Here is a 16,245-nt window from a genome sequence, read left to right as displayed (position 1 = left end):
CGGTTTATGCAGAGGGATCATAGGGTGTAGATTGGTAAAAGAACCAGAGGTAGAGATAGCAACAGTCTATGTAAGACTGCCCTGAAACGGCGGTGGAAGCAGATATAATATTTTGCAGGGATACAGGGGAGAGACTAATCGCTGTTTCAAAGCAGGGCATGATGGGCTATGTGGTCTCTGCTGTAGTATCTGCTTTTTTTTCTCTTGTTTTAACCTTATTTTCTGCCCTCTCTCAACCCTGCCTGCGTCTCAGCCTGAACCGAAGTCTTCTGCCCGCCTTCTGGAGGATTGGGGGCTGGAAGATGTTGACCATGTTTTCACCGAAGATGACTATCGCACTTTAACTAACTACAAGGCTTTCAGCCAGTTTATGAGGTGAGCTTGGAAAGAGTAGCCCTAGACTATCTTGATCAAAAGGCCAGTGAAAGAAATATGTGCATTTATGTCTCCGAAACACCATTGAATGATTGGCAGCGTAGTCACAGATTCTTCTTCTTCATCTTTGCAGCTATCTTCATCATTACCATCTCATCTATTGTTCCTCAAATATTCAAAATCTACTAATTAGTGTATTAATTCATTCAGGAAGTACCTAATGCCTATAGGACTATCTTGCCCTTTTAGTTGAACCATTTTGTTCATATCAGTCACACTCTGTATGGATTGCACTCTGAATGAAAATTATCTGAACGCTTGTCCAAATTTTACCCTTGGTTAGTTTGTGCGTGGTAAATTTTTCCACAATAACCAACACTTCTGCTTTTAAAACCATGAAATATCCTAAAGGGTTTTCTATGTTAAATAAAATCTGTGAGGGCCATCTGTGGGACCACAACTACTCATGTTGTACATTAATGACTTGATAAAGGAACCAATGGCATTGTTGCTAAGTATGCAGATAACACAAATAGATGGAGGGATGGGCAGTGTTGAGAAAGCAGGGAGGCTGCACAAGGACTTGGACAGGCTAGGAGAGTTGGCAAAAAAGGGGCAGATGGAATAAAACGTCGGGAAGTGAGAGTTCTGCACTTTGCTGTCCCCTCCTTCCTATCAGTGGCCGAGTGGTATTACCGCTGGACTGTTAATCCAAAGACCCGGGTGATGTCTGGGACCTGGGTTTGAATTTGAATTTTAAAAAAAATTGGAATTAAGTTTCTTAGGATGAACATCAATCCATTGTCAATTGTTAGAAAAGCTCATCTAGTTCACTCATGACCCTTTTTAGGGGAGGAAATTGCCATCCTTACCTGGTCTAGTTTATATGTGACCGCAGACTTGTAGAGTCATAGAGGTGTACAGCACGGAAACAGACCCTTTTAATCCAATTCATCCATGCTGACCAGATATCCTAAACTTATCTAGTCCAATTTGCCAGCATTTGGTCCATCTGCTCATAACTTTCTTTTTTTTCTTTTGTTATACCCATCCAGAAGCCTTTTAAATGTTGTCATTATATCAGCCTCTACCACTTCCTCTGGCAGCTCTTTCCATGAATGCACCACCTTGTGTGTGAAAAAAGTGTCCCATAGGTCTCTTTTAAAATTTTTTCCCCCCTCGCCCTAAGCCTATGCCCTCCAGTTCTCCACTTCCCCCAGCCCAGGGAAAAGACATTGTTTATTTACCCTATCGATGCGCCTCATGATTTTAGAAACCTCCTAAGGTCACCCCTCAACCTCCATTGGTCCAGGAAAAACAGCCCCAGCCTATTCAGCATCTCCCTTTAGTTCTTAAATGCCCCTGGTCATTTAGGGATGGGCAATAACTGATGGTCTAGCCAGTGTCACTCTTATCCTGTGAATGAAGTTTTTAAAAAGCATATACTATTTTGAGTGGGGAAAAGCTTTGGAAATCTGAAGGATGTGAAAGTTTGGCTGGCAATTAGAAAGGCAAATGCAGTCTTGGCATTCATTTTAAAAGGGATGAAAAACCAGAGCAGAGATGTACTGCTGAGACTGTATAAGGTTCTGATCAGACCTCATTTGAAATATTGTGTGGTTTTGGGCCTCTGTCTAAGGGAGGATGTGCTATCATTGGAGTGACCACAGGAGATTTACAAGAATGATCCCTGGAACAAAGTCCCTGACGTATGACGAGTAGTTGAGGACTCTACTTGATGGAGTTTTCAAAGTTGAGCGGTGCATCTGATTGAAACTTACAGAATACCAAGACCTGGAAAAATGGACATAAAGATGTTTCCACTAGTAGGAGAGATAAGGCCCAGGGGCATGTCGTTAGAGTGAAGGGACGATCCTTTAGAACTGAAATGTGGAGGAATGTCTTCAGCCATGGGATGGTTAATCTGTGGAACTCATTGTTGCACAATCCTGTGGAAGTCAAATCACTGTATTTAAGGCAGTGATATGTTTTTGATTATTAAAGGAATCAAGGGTTATGGGGAGAAGGCAGGAGAAAGCTGATCTGTTTCTCAAACCCCTATGTTCAAATGATAGCACAGTCTCACTGGGCTGAATAGCATAATTCTGCTCCTATATCTTATGGCCTTCTGGCAAAGGAGAAAGCTGGCCAGCAGAAAAGAGTTGGATTCAGCGGAGGTGGATTTTATTTAAAAAAGGCAGGATCCAGTCAAAAGAGACTGGGCACATACACTTGAAGGTAAAACTACAGAATAGTGAGGCATTCAAAAAGGTACTGGAGGAACACAGGTACAACATGTTTCTTATTCAAGTGAAATGTAAGAGCAACAAGCCCAGAGAACCATGGATGTCAAGGGATATTCAGGATTGGATAAAAAGGAAAAAAAGACAAAGGGTATGAAGGGAACAAAACAACAAAGGACCTAGAGGAGTAGAGAAGGTGCTGAAGAAAGTAATTGGGAGAGCAAAGGGGAGTATGAGGAAACATCAAGTAAGGTTAGCAAGAATCCCAAGTTGTTGTTCACGTATATAAAGGGAAAAAATATAACCAGGAAAAGACTAAGCCTTATTAGTGACCAAGAGAGCAATCTTTGTATGAAGCTGGAGGACATTTAGTAGAATGTTAAGAGTACATCCCATCTGCCTTCACTGGGAGAAGGTTGCAAGTACAGAATTCAAGAAGATGGACTATGAATTTCTTGAGCAGATTAATATATAAAGTAAGGAGGTGTTGGCGATTTTGATGGATTTAAATTCGATGGACAAATCCCCAGGTCCGGATAAGTTGTATCCTGGGCTTCTGTGGGAGATAAGGGAGGCAATTATAGAGACCTGCCCCAAATGTTCAAATCTGCCTCTGGCCACAAGAGATAATGGAGGATAGCGGTGCTCCGAAAGCTAGCACTTCCAAATTAACCTGTTGGACTATAACCTGGTGTTGTGTGATTTTTAATTTTGTCCACTCTAGTCCAACACTGGCACCTCCAAATCCGTGGTAGGGAAACTGTAGGGAAAAAATAATCTCTATTTAGAGAGGTGAGGTTTGCTCAGGGGGCTTTGTCAGAGGGAGGTTATGTTTAATAAATCCAGTGGAATTTTTTCGAGGATACCAAGTGTTTGAATGAAGGTGGGGCAGTTTTTTTTAATCAGTTTCAGTAAGGCCACACATGGGAAAGAAACATATAAAGAAGGGAAGCACTAGCTGGATCCACATTGGCTGTGATGGTAGAAGGCTGTTTGACTGGAGGCTGGTATGTAGTGGCATACATGGATTAGTACTAGGTTCTTCCTTGCTTGTGATATTCACAAATGTAGATGTGAATATGTGGGAAAGTTAAGTTTGTGATTACCATGAAGATTGGCCAAATGATAGTGAGAAGAAAGGTGTTAGATTACAGGAGGATGTAAACGATTGACCAAATGGGGAGGTCAATGGCAGATGGAATTTAACTCCATGAGGTGATGTACTTTGCAAGAAGGAACAAATCAAAGAGGTCTTTGAATGCCATGACAAAAGGAAACTCTGGAACAGAGGGATCTAGGCATGCTTGCCCTCCAATCCCTGGAAGTGATTAGAAAGGTTAATAGGATTGTTAAGGCAGATGGGATGCTTTCCTTTATCTGTGGCATAGATTATAAAAGCAGGGATTAGATTAGATTAGATTAGATTAGATTACTTTAGATTACTTTACAGTGTGGAAACAGGCCCTTCGGCCCAACAAGTCCACACCGACCTGCCGAAGCGTAACCCACCCATACCCCTACATTTACCCCTTGCCTAACACTACGGGCAATTTAGCATGGCCAATTCACCTGACCTGCACATCTTTGGACTGTGGGAGGAAACCGGAGCACCCGGAGGAAACCCACGCGGACACGGGGAGAACGTGCAAACTCCACACAGTCAGTCGCCTGAGGCGGGAATTGAACCCGGGTCTCTGGCGCTGCGAGGCAGCAGTGCTAACCACTGTGCCACCGTGCCGCCCAGAGAAGAACAGAACATCAGTTTGGCCACAGCTGGAGAACTGTGCACAGTTCTGGTCACTGCTCTGTAGGAGGGATCTGATTGCACCAGAGGGGCTATTAAATAATGGTACATAAGATTGAGGGGCGTGGACAGGGCAGATAAAAGCAGCTGTTCCCTTTAGTTGAAGGGTCAATAACAGGGGAGCATAATGTTAAAGTGAAAGGCAAGAGCTTTAAAGGGGATTTGAGGAAAGATGTTTTTATGCAGAGGGTGATGGCAGTCTGGAATGTACTGCCTGGGAGAATGATTGACGTAGGAAATCTTTCCAATCTTTTTAAAAGTACTAGAAAAAGCATTTGAAATATTGTAACATCCAAACTTATGGACCTAGTGTGGGAAAGTGGGAGTATTGTAAGTACTAGTATATTTTTGGCAGTACAGACCCATTGGGCTGTACTATGCTTCTACACTGAGTGAGATGGGGTGAGGGAAGTGAAGAATCAACATTGGCTGAACAGTCTGATTTTTCATTTGTGTGCCAGCTGAAACTCTGCTGTAGCACTTTTAACAGTCAGAAAGCTGCAGTCTAGAGATATGAGCATCTGCTGGCTATCCAACTGCTGCACTGTATTGAGATTCTTATTTTTTTGGATGAGACGTTAAACCAAGGTCCTGTTTGCTGCCTCCTGGTGGACCTAAAAGAGCTTTCTGCCACGGATGGTAAAGACCTTGATATTTTAGCTAGTGTCTAACCAGAAACTGATGATGTACTCAGTATCACATTTGCTATCTGTGGGAGGTTGCTGTGTGCAAATTGGCAGCGACACTTGGTGATTCATCAATGGTAATAGACTATGGAATACTTTGGGACATTCTAAATGGTAATTCTGTGTATTGTATGTTTTAACAGACTGCTAATTCATACAAATGTATTTTGAAACTCTAGGCCACTCATTGCCAAGAAGAACCCGAAGATTCCAATGTCCAAGATGATGACAATCCTTGGTGCCAAGTGGCGAGAGTTCAGCGCCAACAGTCCGTTTAAGGGGTCAGCAGCTGCAGTGGCAGCGGCTGCTGCAGCAGCAGCAGTTGCAGCTGTGGTGGAACAAGTGTCTACTGCTGGTGCCTCATCAGGGAGCCTTCCTATGCCACCAGTACTTCCTGTCCGCAAAGCCAAGACCAAAGAGGGCAAAGGTTAGTAACATTGCACAGACCTGTAAATAATACCCCAAGGGAGGCTGAAAACTTGTGTGCTGTTATGCCTCATTAGAATAGCATGTTCGAGATCATTCCCTGAGACATCCCAAAGAAATCCAAAGTACGCAATTGTCGGATAGACCCAGACTAACAGAAAACACAGCTTAGGTTCTTGTACCTAAGAGTTGCCATATTTATTACAAATAAATAAATTTTGCTCACAAGTAAATAGCTATGAACTATTGGCTACTATTTAAAACTCTAGCCGCCTCCTTCTAAACATCTATACACCGATATAGACTGACAAAAAGTTATAGTTGGGGGTGGGATATGGGGGGGGGGTGTTCGATTTAGCACCAGTCCTCTGAATTTGATGGAATGTTGTTTTTTGTTTCCTGAGTCATTCGATTCCCTGATCTTTGCACTAGTCAGACCATAGTTTGAATACTGTGAGCAGTTTTGGGCTCCTTTTCAAATAAAAGGTACACTAGCATTTGAGGCGTCCAGAGAAGCCTCACCAAGTTGGTCCTGGATATGGAAAGACCCCATTATGAGGAAAATTTAAGCTTGTAATAAATTTTAATTTAGAATGGAAAAATACTGTTCTTTAAGAAACTTGATAAGGTAGATGTGGAGAGGTTGTTTCACCTTTGGGGAGAGTCTATGAACAGAGGGCATAATCTCACCTTAAGGGGCTACCTGTATAAAACAGATGAGCTATTTTCTTCTGAGGGTAATGAATCTCTGGATTTCTTACCTGCATGGGGCTGTCAAGACTGAGTCATTAAGTAGACTTGAAAACTGAGGCCCTAATCATTAAGGGGATTTGGGTTTTAGTGGATAAATTAAGAAACGGAGATTAACGATTATCAGATCCGCCATGATTGCGTTGAATATAGATAAACTGGAATCTGAAAGAACACAGCAAACCAGGCAGCATCAGGAGATGGAGAAGTCTTTATTTCACATATTACCCTTCAGGATGAGACATGGGGGCGGTGGCGAGGGTGGGGAGAGTAGCAGGATGGTGAGGTAGTGATAGATGGACACAGGTAGTGAGTATGACTTAGTTGGTTGATTGGAGGAATGGATCTGGTTGGTAAGTGGAATGGAAGGGAGGAGGCAGGGCTGGAAAGCGAGCCAGGAGATGGGTGGGATGGTTTTTTAAATTTGAAAACTCGATGTTAAGTCTTCCGAGCTGTAGGCTGCCCAGGTGGAAGAGATGGTGTTGTTTCTCCACATTTGTGTTCTGATTTACTGCAGCAGTGGAGGAGGCTGAGAATGGACATGTTTGAGTGGGAAGGGGAATTGAAATAGGCAGTGACTGAGAGGTCAGGCTGGCTGTTTTGGGCCAGGTGAAGATACTCAGTGAAATTGACACTTAGTCTGTGTTTGGTCTCACCAATGCAGAGAAGACAGCATCGCATGCAATAGATTAGAATGGAGGAGATGCCAATGAACCTCTGTCTCACCTGGAAGGATTGTTTAGGGCCCTGGATGGAGGTGTATCTAACAGTGATCTCATTGAATGGCAGAGCACATTCATTAGGATAAACTGCCTACTACTGCTTTCTGCATCATTTGGTTTTATGGTCCTCTTCATAGAAGCCACAGAATGACTGGCTTATAAATTATGTAGTCTCTGACTAGTTAGTTAAAATCCATCATTTACAGCAATTGTAAATGTTCTTCGCATCTTGACAGATACAGGAATATGCAGGGAATTGAGGGAAGGAGACAGCATAGAGGCAAAAAAATTTAGTTTAGAACAGCGTCATGTATCTTTGTGGTCTTGGTGGGGCGAAAGACCTGTTCACCTACTGTTCTTTATTCAGGCTTGAGGTATTTTCCTGGAGAGAGGCTGACAATTGCCCTTTCAGCATTGTGAGACTTCTGCCAGTTCACACCCACAAGCTGTTTAGACGCCCAGAGCTAATCTGGTAGTTGGTCATGGTCAGGCTGGTTCCCTTCAGCATCCAACAATTGGTCACAACTGCAATCTATTGCTGTTTTCCCTTTTTATATGCACTGTGATGTCATCTCCTCTCACCCCCACTCCCAAAATAGAAGTGCAAATACAACCCACAATGAGCTTCAGTAGCCATGTTTTCAAAATTTTAACAATTCCTTCTGCAATTTTAACAATCACCTTTTTCCATTTCAATCCACAGTCAAAAATACTAAATTACAACAGAAGACCACCCAGTCTGTGTGGGGTGCCCTGACTAGAAGCATTGCAATGAGTCTGCTTCTCTGTCCCAAGAACACCCAACCTCACCAAAGAAAGTGTTTTCATACTAAATCTGCATTGAACCTTTCTTTGACCACACTGTTGTATACACAGTTTTATTTCCCATATTACAACAGGATTTTCACCCACCTGGTGTGGGAGCAGGGAAGAATTGCAAAGATTATGCCAAATATGAGTGCCTTTGCCTGTTGTGAAAGGTACAGGAGGCTTTTTTTTTTTGTCTTTCCTGAGGCAGGGGCAGATACTGGGGATCCTGGCAGTAATTTTCAAATCCTGCAATCACTGGAGGGAGGGATGCCAGAGGGCTGAAGGGTTGCAAGATTGTCCATTATTAAAAATGGGAGGCAGGGATAGACCAAGAAGTTTGCAGGCCAGTCATTTCAAACTGTGGTGTGGAAGTTAATAGAATTCTGAAGAATATATGTGCTCTTGGAAAGAGACACTGGTTAATCCGTTGTAGTCAGCACAGATTTGTTAAGGGAAGATTGTACTTGACAAATTTGAATTTTGAGAAGGTAACCAGGAGTGTTGATGAGGCTAACGCACTTGCTAAAGCTCTAAAGATGACAGCAAGGTCCTATTGAATAGGTCCTTGACAGACTGGTCAAGAAAGTTTGAGCCTATGGGATACAAAGCAAAGTGGGACAATGGATCCCAAACTTGAGCAGGAAGCAGCAGATGATGGCGAAGGGATGATTCTGTGATTGGAAGTTTTGTTTCCAGTGGGGTTCTGCAGCACTCGGGGCTGGGGACCTTGCTGTTTGTGGTGTACATTAATGATTTGGACTTTATTGTAGTGGTGTGTGATCAAGTAGTTGGGGAGGGTTACACCTGGTAGGACCCAGGAAAGTGCTGAAGATCAGCGGGATCTTGGTGTCCATATCCACGCATCCTTGGAGATCGCAGGACAGGTAGATAAAGTAGTTATGAAGCTATATGGAATACTTGTCTTTATTAGCAATGGCATAGAATAGAACAGCAGCAGCGTTATGCTGGAATTGTTCAAAACACTGGCTAGGTCACGACAGAAGGACTGCATGCTTTATATGGTCACTATTGTCGGAAAGATTTGGTTGCACTATCGAGGGTGCAGAGGAGATTTACCAGGACGTTTCTTGAGGAGTGAAGCTAGAAGGTCTGAGTTGTTAGTAATGATTGATTGGATAGGCTGTGGTTATTTTCCTTTAGGACCAAAGAAGATTGAGAGGTGAACTGATAGAGGTATATCTGTTTAAGGGGCATAGATAAGCATTTTTTCCATTAATATAGGGATCAATGACCAGAAGGCATAGATTTTTAAGGCAGTAGGCTAAAGGGAGAGAGAGGCTAGCAATGTCTATTGAAGAAAAACGAATAGCCTTATAATGATTAGAATCGGATGAGGGAAAAATGGAAGCAACTTGAGTGTAGCATAAACATCAGGCCATAAACTCTTTGGCCTGATTGAGCCAAATAGCCTGATTCTGAGCCCTGTATCTTTTGTATCGCCTTTCATCAAGACCCTTATCTTGTTCTCTTAAGGGAGGAAATATAGGAATTGGTTTGTGGAATGCCAGTTCCCACAAAACATGATAGCCTGGTTAACCAGTTTGTTGGAGGAGGAGCAGCCACCCCAATTAAAAAGGTTTTTCTTGCGTGGTTGCAGGTCCTGGCGCAAAGAAACGGAGCAAGAGTCCGAGGGTCCCAGATGAAAAAAAGAAAAAGAGGAAGAAGATGATTCCTTTGAAAATTAAGCTGGGCATAATGGGGCCAAAGAGGAAGAAGAGCTCCTCGGTAAATGAGTCAGTCTGTTCATTGGCTTGAAAGCTAGTCGAATGATTGGTCTTCTGCACATATTATCCTGCATTGCAGTAAAGAATGTGCAACTGCAACGGTCTAGAGAGGATACTGGAATGAAAGTTATGCACAATATAATAGTGTATGGTGGGGTCCAATCTGTCACTATAAAACCAGGAGCAGTCCCAGTTTGGAAAAATCTGTCGCTGTATAAAACAGCATAATAACACTTAACACTGTATATTACTGGTTGGTTGTTTGTTCTATTTGATTATTTTAAAGACATTGTGAGAAATTTTGCATCGCTAAAGATGTGCATGAACCGTGTTGAATTGTAAGTTGATTCTGGAGAGTCCTTTGAACTGGAATCTGTTGACTTTTGATTCCTGTTGCAGTCCAGCTATGTGAGGCTCCAAATCCCTCCTGATGAGGGACTTTTGCTCATGGTTTCAAATGTTGTGTTGCAGTTTAACCTATTGTCTGCAGCCAAGGAGGCCATTGTGAGCATTGGTGGCTATCTTCTTATACATTAAGCCTAATGTTTGTTTTGTCACTACTGCATAACCATCATTTTCACATGGTACTTTTGTGCTTTTTCAGAGTGATGAGGCAGACTTGGATGCAGAGTCAGATTTTGATGATGCCAGTGTGCACAGTTCATCAATTCGATCTGACAGCTCTGTTGCACCCCTGAAAAAAGCAAAGTTGAAAGCTAAGGTTGGCCGTAAGAAGAGGAAGGGTAAGTATTGGATTGTGGCTGAAAGTGACATAATAAGGACAAAGTAGTTATACTGTCCCTTCTCTGGTGTCCATAGAATATCCCATGTCTCAGTTTTGAAGACTAGCAAGGTAGTTCTCTGTAGTATCTTGGAGCCAATGTTTATCTCAATCAATAGGAAATATTGCAACAGATTATTTGGCTATTTGTGGGATTTGCTATACACAAATCCACAGCTGTGTTACCTAAATAATAAAGTTGCTATATGTCAATTTACACAAATGGTTCTAAACCACATTAGGATGTCTTGAGGTTGTGAAAGACACTATATATAAGTTCAAAGTTTGAGAGAAGATTTGTAGCTCGGGTGCTTGTTGTCGTGGTTCTGTTCGCCGAGCTGGGAATTCGTGTTGCAGAAGTTTCGTCCCCTGTCTAGGTGACATCCTCAGTGCTTGGGAGCCTTCTGTGAAGCGCTTATGTGATGTTTCCTCCGGCATTTATAGTGGCATTCTCTTTATCCACCATAAATGCCGGAGGAAAGATCACTGAAGCGCTGAGGATGTCACCTAGAGGGGACGAAACGTCTGCAACACAAATTCCCAGCTCGGCGAACAGGACCACAACAGCACTAATAAGTGCAGGTATGTTTTAATTGTCATCCTTTTAACCTGCTGGTTTATGTAGTTGCTGGTGAAGAAGAGGCAGACGGGTATGAGACTGATCACCAGGATTACTGCGAGGTCTGTCAGCAGGGAGGAGAGATCATCCTGTGTGACACCTGTCCTAGAGCCTACCACTTGGTTTGCCTAGATCCAGAGCTGGACAAAGCCCCAGAAGGGAAGTGGAGTTGTCCACACTGTGTGAGTACAGCTTTCTCAATTAGTAGATAGCAGTCTTGTTGAAAAAGATGCCAGCCACCAAAGTGAAGAAATTTGTTTGTATTAAAAGTGCCATTTGAAAGGACAATTTAACATTGTAAAATGTTTGAAGGTGTCCTCCAAGTTGAGAAGGCTTTTTAAGAAAAAAACATTTGGGACTATTTGTCTTTATACACAATGTTTGAGTATAAAAGTAGGGAGGTTATACTGACCCTTTCTAAAACACTGCTTCAGTGTGTCAGATTTTTGGACATCACATTTCAAGAAGGATGTGAACATTTTGGAAGTGGTACAAGAGAAGATTTCCTATAATGGTATTGAGGATGCACAAGGAGCAAGAGTAGGCCACTCAGCACTTCAAGCCTGCTCTGCTATTTGATAAGTTTATAGCTGATCTTAGACTCATATAGTGTAGAAAAGGCCCATCGAGTCTGCACTAACATTACTAGCATTAAAAGTGTGCTAATCCTAATCTCCTGCACTTATCATAACATTCAAGGATATGGGACATTTGAAGTGTTCATTGAAATATTTTTCAAAGGTTAGAAGGTTTCCAGCCTCCATAACCTTTCCCAGGCAGTACATTCCAGATTCCCACCACTTGCTGAGTGACCATTACTTTCCCAAATCCTTTCTGAATCTCTTGCCCCTTGCATTTTAAAACAATGCCCTCTCATATTGACGCACCAACCAAGGGAAACGGCTGCTTTGTGTTCGCCCTGTATATACACACCCTCATACTCTTATACACTGCAATCATATTGTTCCTCCACCCCATCCTCTCATGTCTTTAAAAAAAAATCCAAGCCTATCTGGTCTCCCATTTATAGCTCAATTTCTCCAACTCCAGCAACTTTCTGGTGAATTTTGTCTGTATCCATTCCAGTGCTATCACATTCTTCTGGTAGTAAGATGACCAGAACAGCCACAGTAGTCAGTAGTCAATAGACAATAGGTGCAGGAGTAGGCCATTCTGCCCTTCGAGTCTGCACCACCATTTAAGGGGATCACCCATGATCATATTGATCAGTATCCTGTTCCTGCCTTATTTCCATAACCCTTGATTCCACAATCCTTGAGAGCTCTATCCAACTCTTTCTTAAATGAATCCAGAAACTGGGCCTCCACTGCCCTCTGGGGCAGAGCATTCCACACAGCCACCACTCTCTGGGTGAAGAAGTTTCTCCTCATCTCTGTCCGAAATGGTCTACTCCGTATTTTTAAGCTGTGTCCTCTGGTTCGGCACTCACCCATCAGTGAAAACATGTTTCCTGCTGCCAGAGTGTCCAATCCTTTCATAATCTTATCAGTCTCAATCAGATTCCCTCTTGGTCTTCTAAACTCAAGGGTATACAAGCCCAGTCGCTTCAGTCTTTCAGTGTAAGGTAATCCCGCCATTCCAGGAATTGACCTCGTGAACCTACACTGCACTCCCTCAAAAGCCAGAATGTCTTTCCTCAAATTTGGAGACCAGAACTGCACACAGTACTCCAGGTGTGGTCTCACCAGGGCCCTGTACAGCTGCAGAAGAACCTCTTTGCTTCTATACTCAATCCCTCTTGTTATGTAGGCCAGCATGCTATTAGCCGCCTTCACTACCTGCTGTACCCTGCATGCTTACCTTCATTGACTGGTGTACAAGAACACCCAGATCTCTCTGTACTGCCCCTTTACCTAAATTGATTCCATTTAGGTAGTAATCTGCCTTCCTGTTCTTGCCACCAAAGTGGATAACCATACATTTATCCACATTAAACTGATCTGCCATGCATCTGACCACTCACCTAACTTGTCCAGGTCACTGTAATCTCCTAACATCCTCATCACATTTCACCCTGCCACCCAGCTTAGTATCAACAGCAAATTTGCTAATGTTATTGCTAATACCATCTTCTACATCATTAACATATATTGTAAAAAGCTGCGGTCCCAGCACGGATCCCTGCGGTACCCCACTGGTCACTGCCTGCCATTCCGAAATGGAGCAGCTTATCACTACACTTTGTTTCCTATCAGCCAACCAACTTTCAATCCAAGTTAGTACTTTGCCCCCAATACCATGCACCCTAATTTTGCTCACTAACCTCCTATGTGGGACTTTATCAAAAGTGTCTGAAAGTCCAGGTACACTACATCTATTGGATCTCCCTCGTCCATCTTCAGAGTTACATCCTCAAAAAAAATTCCAGAAGTTTGGTGGTGGGAGGTGGGGTCATGGTCAAGGGGGCAGTAGGAGGAGGTGTCCGTGAGCTGGCGTTTAGCCTCAGCGGTATAAAGGTTGGTGCGCCAAACTACTACCGCGCCTCCCTTGGTGCGCCAAACCAGTAGACAAGGGAGGTGCGGTAGTAGTTTGGCGCACCAACCTTTACACTGCTGAGGCTTACGGACACCTCCTCCGACTGCCCCCTTGACCATGACCCCACCTCCCACCACCAAACCATCATCTCCCAGACCATCCATAACCTCATCACCACAGGGGATCTCCCATCCACCGCCTCCAACCTCATAGTCCCACAACCCCGCACCGCCCGTTTGTACCTCCTGCCCAAAATCCACAAACCTGACTACCCCGGCCGACTCATTGTGTCAGCCTGCTCCTGCCCCACCAAACTCATCTCTGCATACCTCGACACGGTCCTGTCCCCCTTAGTCCAAGAACTCCCCACCTACGTTCGGGACACCACCCACGCCCTCCACCACCTCCATGATTTTCGCTTCCCCGGTCTCCAATGCCTTATCTTCACCATGGACATCCAGTCCCTGTACACCTCCATCCCCCATCACGAAGGACTCAAAGCCCTCCGCTTCTTCCTTTCCCGCCATACCAACCAGTACCCTTCCACTGACACCCTTCTTCGACTGACTGAACTGGTCCTCACCCTGAACAACTTCTCTTTCCAATCCTCCCACTTCCTCCAAACCAAAGGAGTAGCCATGGGCACCCGCATGGGCCCCAGCTATGCCTGCCTCTTCGTAGGATATGTGGAACAGTCCATCTTCCGCAGCTACACTGGCACCACCCCCCACCTTTTCCTCCGCTACATTGATGACTGTATCGGCGCTGCCTTGTGCTCCCACAAGGAGGTTGAACAGTTCATCCACTTTACCAACACCTTCCACCCCGACCTCAAATTCACCTGGACCATCTCAGACTCCCTCCCTCCCCTTCCTAGACCTTTCCATTTCTACCTCGGGCGACCGAATCAACACGGACATTTACTATAAACCGACCGACTCCCACAGCTACCTAGACTACACCTCCTCCCACCCTGCCCCCTGTAAAAACGCAATCCCATATTCCCAATTCCTTCGTCTGTGCCGCATCTGCGCCCAGGAGGACCAGTTCCAAAACCGTACAACCCAGATGGCCTCCTTCTTCAAAGACTGCAATTTCCCCCCAGACGTGGTCGACGATGCCCTCCACCGCATCTCTTCCACTTCCTGCTCCTCCGCCCTCGAACCCCACCCCTCCAACCGCCACCAGGACAGAACCCCACTGGTCCTCACCTACCACCTCACCAACCTCCCATGTACAGCGTATCATCCGCCGTCATTTCCGCCACTTCCAAACTGACCCCACCACCAGGGATATATTTCCCTACCCTCCCCTATCAGCGTTCCGAAAAGACCACTCCCTCCGTGACTCCCTCGTCAGGTCCACACCCCCCACCAACCCAACCTCCACTCCCGGCACCTTCCCCTGCAACCGCAAGAAATGCAAAACTTGCGCCCCCCCCCCCCCCCCCCCCCTTACTTCCCTCCAAGGCCCCAAGGGATACTTCCATATCCGCCACAAATTCACCTGTACCTCCACACACATCATTTATTGCATCCGCTGCACCCGATGTGGCCTCCTCTATATTGGGGAGACAGGCCACCTACTTGCGGAACGTTTCAGAGAACACCTCTGGGGCACCCGGACCAACCAACCCAACCGCCCCGTGGCTCAACACTTCAACTCCCCCTCCCACTCCACCAAGGACATGCAGGTCCGTGGACGACTCCATTGCCAGACCATAGCAACACGATGGTTGGAGGAAGAGCGCCTCATCTTCCGCCTAGGAACCCTCCAACCACAAGGGATGAACTCAGATTTCTCCAGTTTCCTCATTTCCCCTCTCCCCACCTTGTCACAGTCAAATCCCTCAAACTCAGCACCGCTTTCCTAACCTGCAATCTTCTTCCTGACCTCTCCGCCCCCACCCCACTCCGGCCTATCACCCTCACCTTGACCTTCTTCCACCTATCGCATTTCCAACGCCCCTCTCCCAAGTCCCTCCTCCCTACCTTTTATCTTAGCCTGCTGGACACACTTTCCTCATTCCTGAAGAAGGGCTTATGCCCGAAACGTCGATTCTCCTGTTCCTTGGATGCTGCCTGACCTGCTGCGCTTTTCCAGCAACACATTTTCAGCTCTGATCTCCAGCATCTGCAGTCCTCACTTTCTCCTCCTTTATATTATTGGCCAGTTTACCTTGGTACCTCATTTTTTCTCTGCGTATTTCCTTCTTAGTAATCCTCTGTTCTTTAAAAGCTTCCCAGTTCTCAGTTTTCCACTTATCTTAGTCCAGTTGTAATCTGACCAATGCTCTGTACAACTCCACTATTTATACTCTGTACCATGCCCGATGAAAGCAAGTGCCCGATATGTCTTTTTAACTATCCTATTCATGTGATCTGCTGACTTGAGGGATTTATGAATAATTATCCAAGATCCTTCTGTTTCTCTAAGATACCCCATGGTGGATATCACGAAAATGTCCCCTCACTGTCTCAAGGAACACCTGTCCAGCTTCTTTCCCCAGAACCAGATCCAGCAATGTGCTGTTCTTTGGGCCTTTTCCATACTGATACAAAAATACTCCCCTGGACATAATTCCAGAAATAATCTGGATAAGTGGCCTTCAGTTTTTAAAAGCATAAACTGGAATTGATCTCCATGGAGCAGAGATTAAGAGCAGATTCATTTGAGACTTTCAAAATTATGAAGGGTTTGATGGTGTAAATGAGACATTGTATTCCAGTGGCTAGAGGGTTAGTAACCAGAGAGAGAGAAATTGGAGAGAATTGGAAGAAGAACTTGA

General features: G+C 44.6%; 1 protein-coding gene across 9 annotated transcripts in view; it reads left to right on the top strand.

Annotated features, from left to right (window-relative positions):
- LOC122548363 (ATP-dependent chromatin remodeler CHD3) overlaps nt 1–16,245 on the top strand; it is a 117,366-nt gene that overhangs the window by 17,141 nt on the left and 83,980 nt on the right. For all 9 annotated transcript variants that reach the window (XM_087982892.1, XM_087982889.1, XM_087982891.1 and 6 more), the window contains 5 exons: nt 254–375; nt 5,288–5,535; nt 9,435–9,562; nt 10,166–10,304; nt 10,968–11,143. In XM_087982892.1, coding sequence (XP_087839018.1) covers nt 254–375; nt 5,288–5,535; nt 9,435–9,562; nt 10,166–10,304; nt 10,968–11,143 — 813 coding nt within the window. The remainder of the gene's footprint in view (nt 1–253; nt 376–5,287; nt 5,536–9,434; nt 9,563–10,165; nt 10,305–10,967; nt 11,144–16,245) is intronic.

This window comes from Chiloscyllium plagiosum, unplaced genomic scaffold (genome assembly GCF_037043375.1).
Source record: "Chiloscyllium plagiosum isolate Xiang-an unplaced genomic scaffold, Cpla_swu_hap1 HiC_scaffold_44, whole genome shotgun sequence".
Classification (NCBI taxonomy): domain Eukaryota; kingdom Metazoa; phylum Chordata; class Chondrichthyes; order Orectolobiformes; family Hemiscylliidae; genus Chiloscyllium; species Chiloscyllium plagiosum.
Note: the sequence above shows the minus strand (reverse complement) of the source record. Positions and strands in the feature narration are given on the sequence as shown.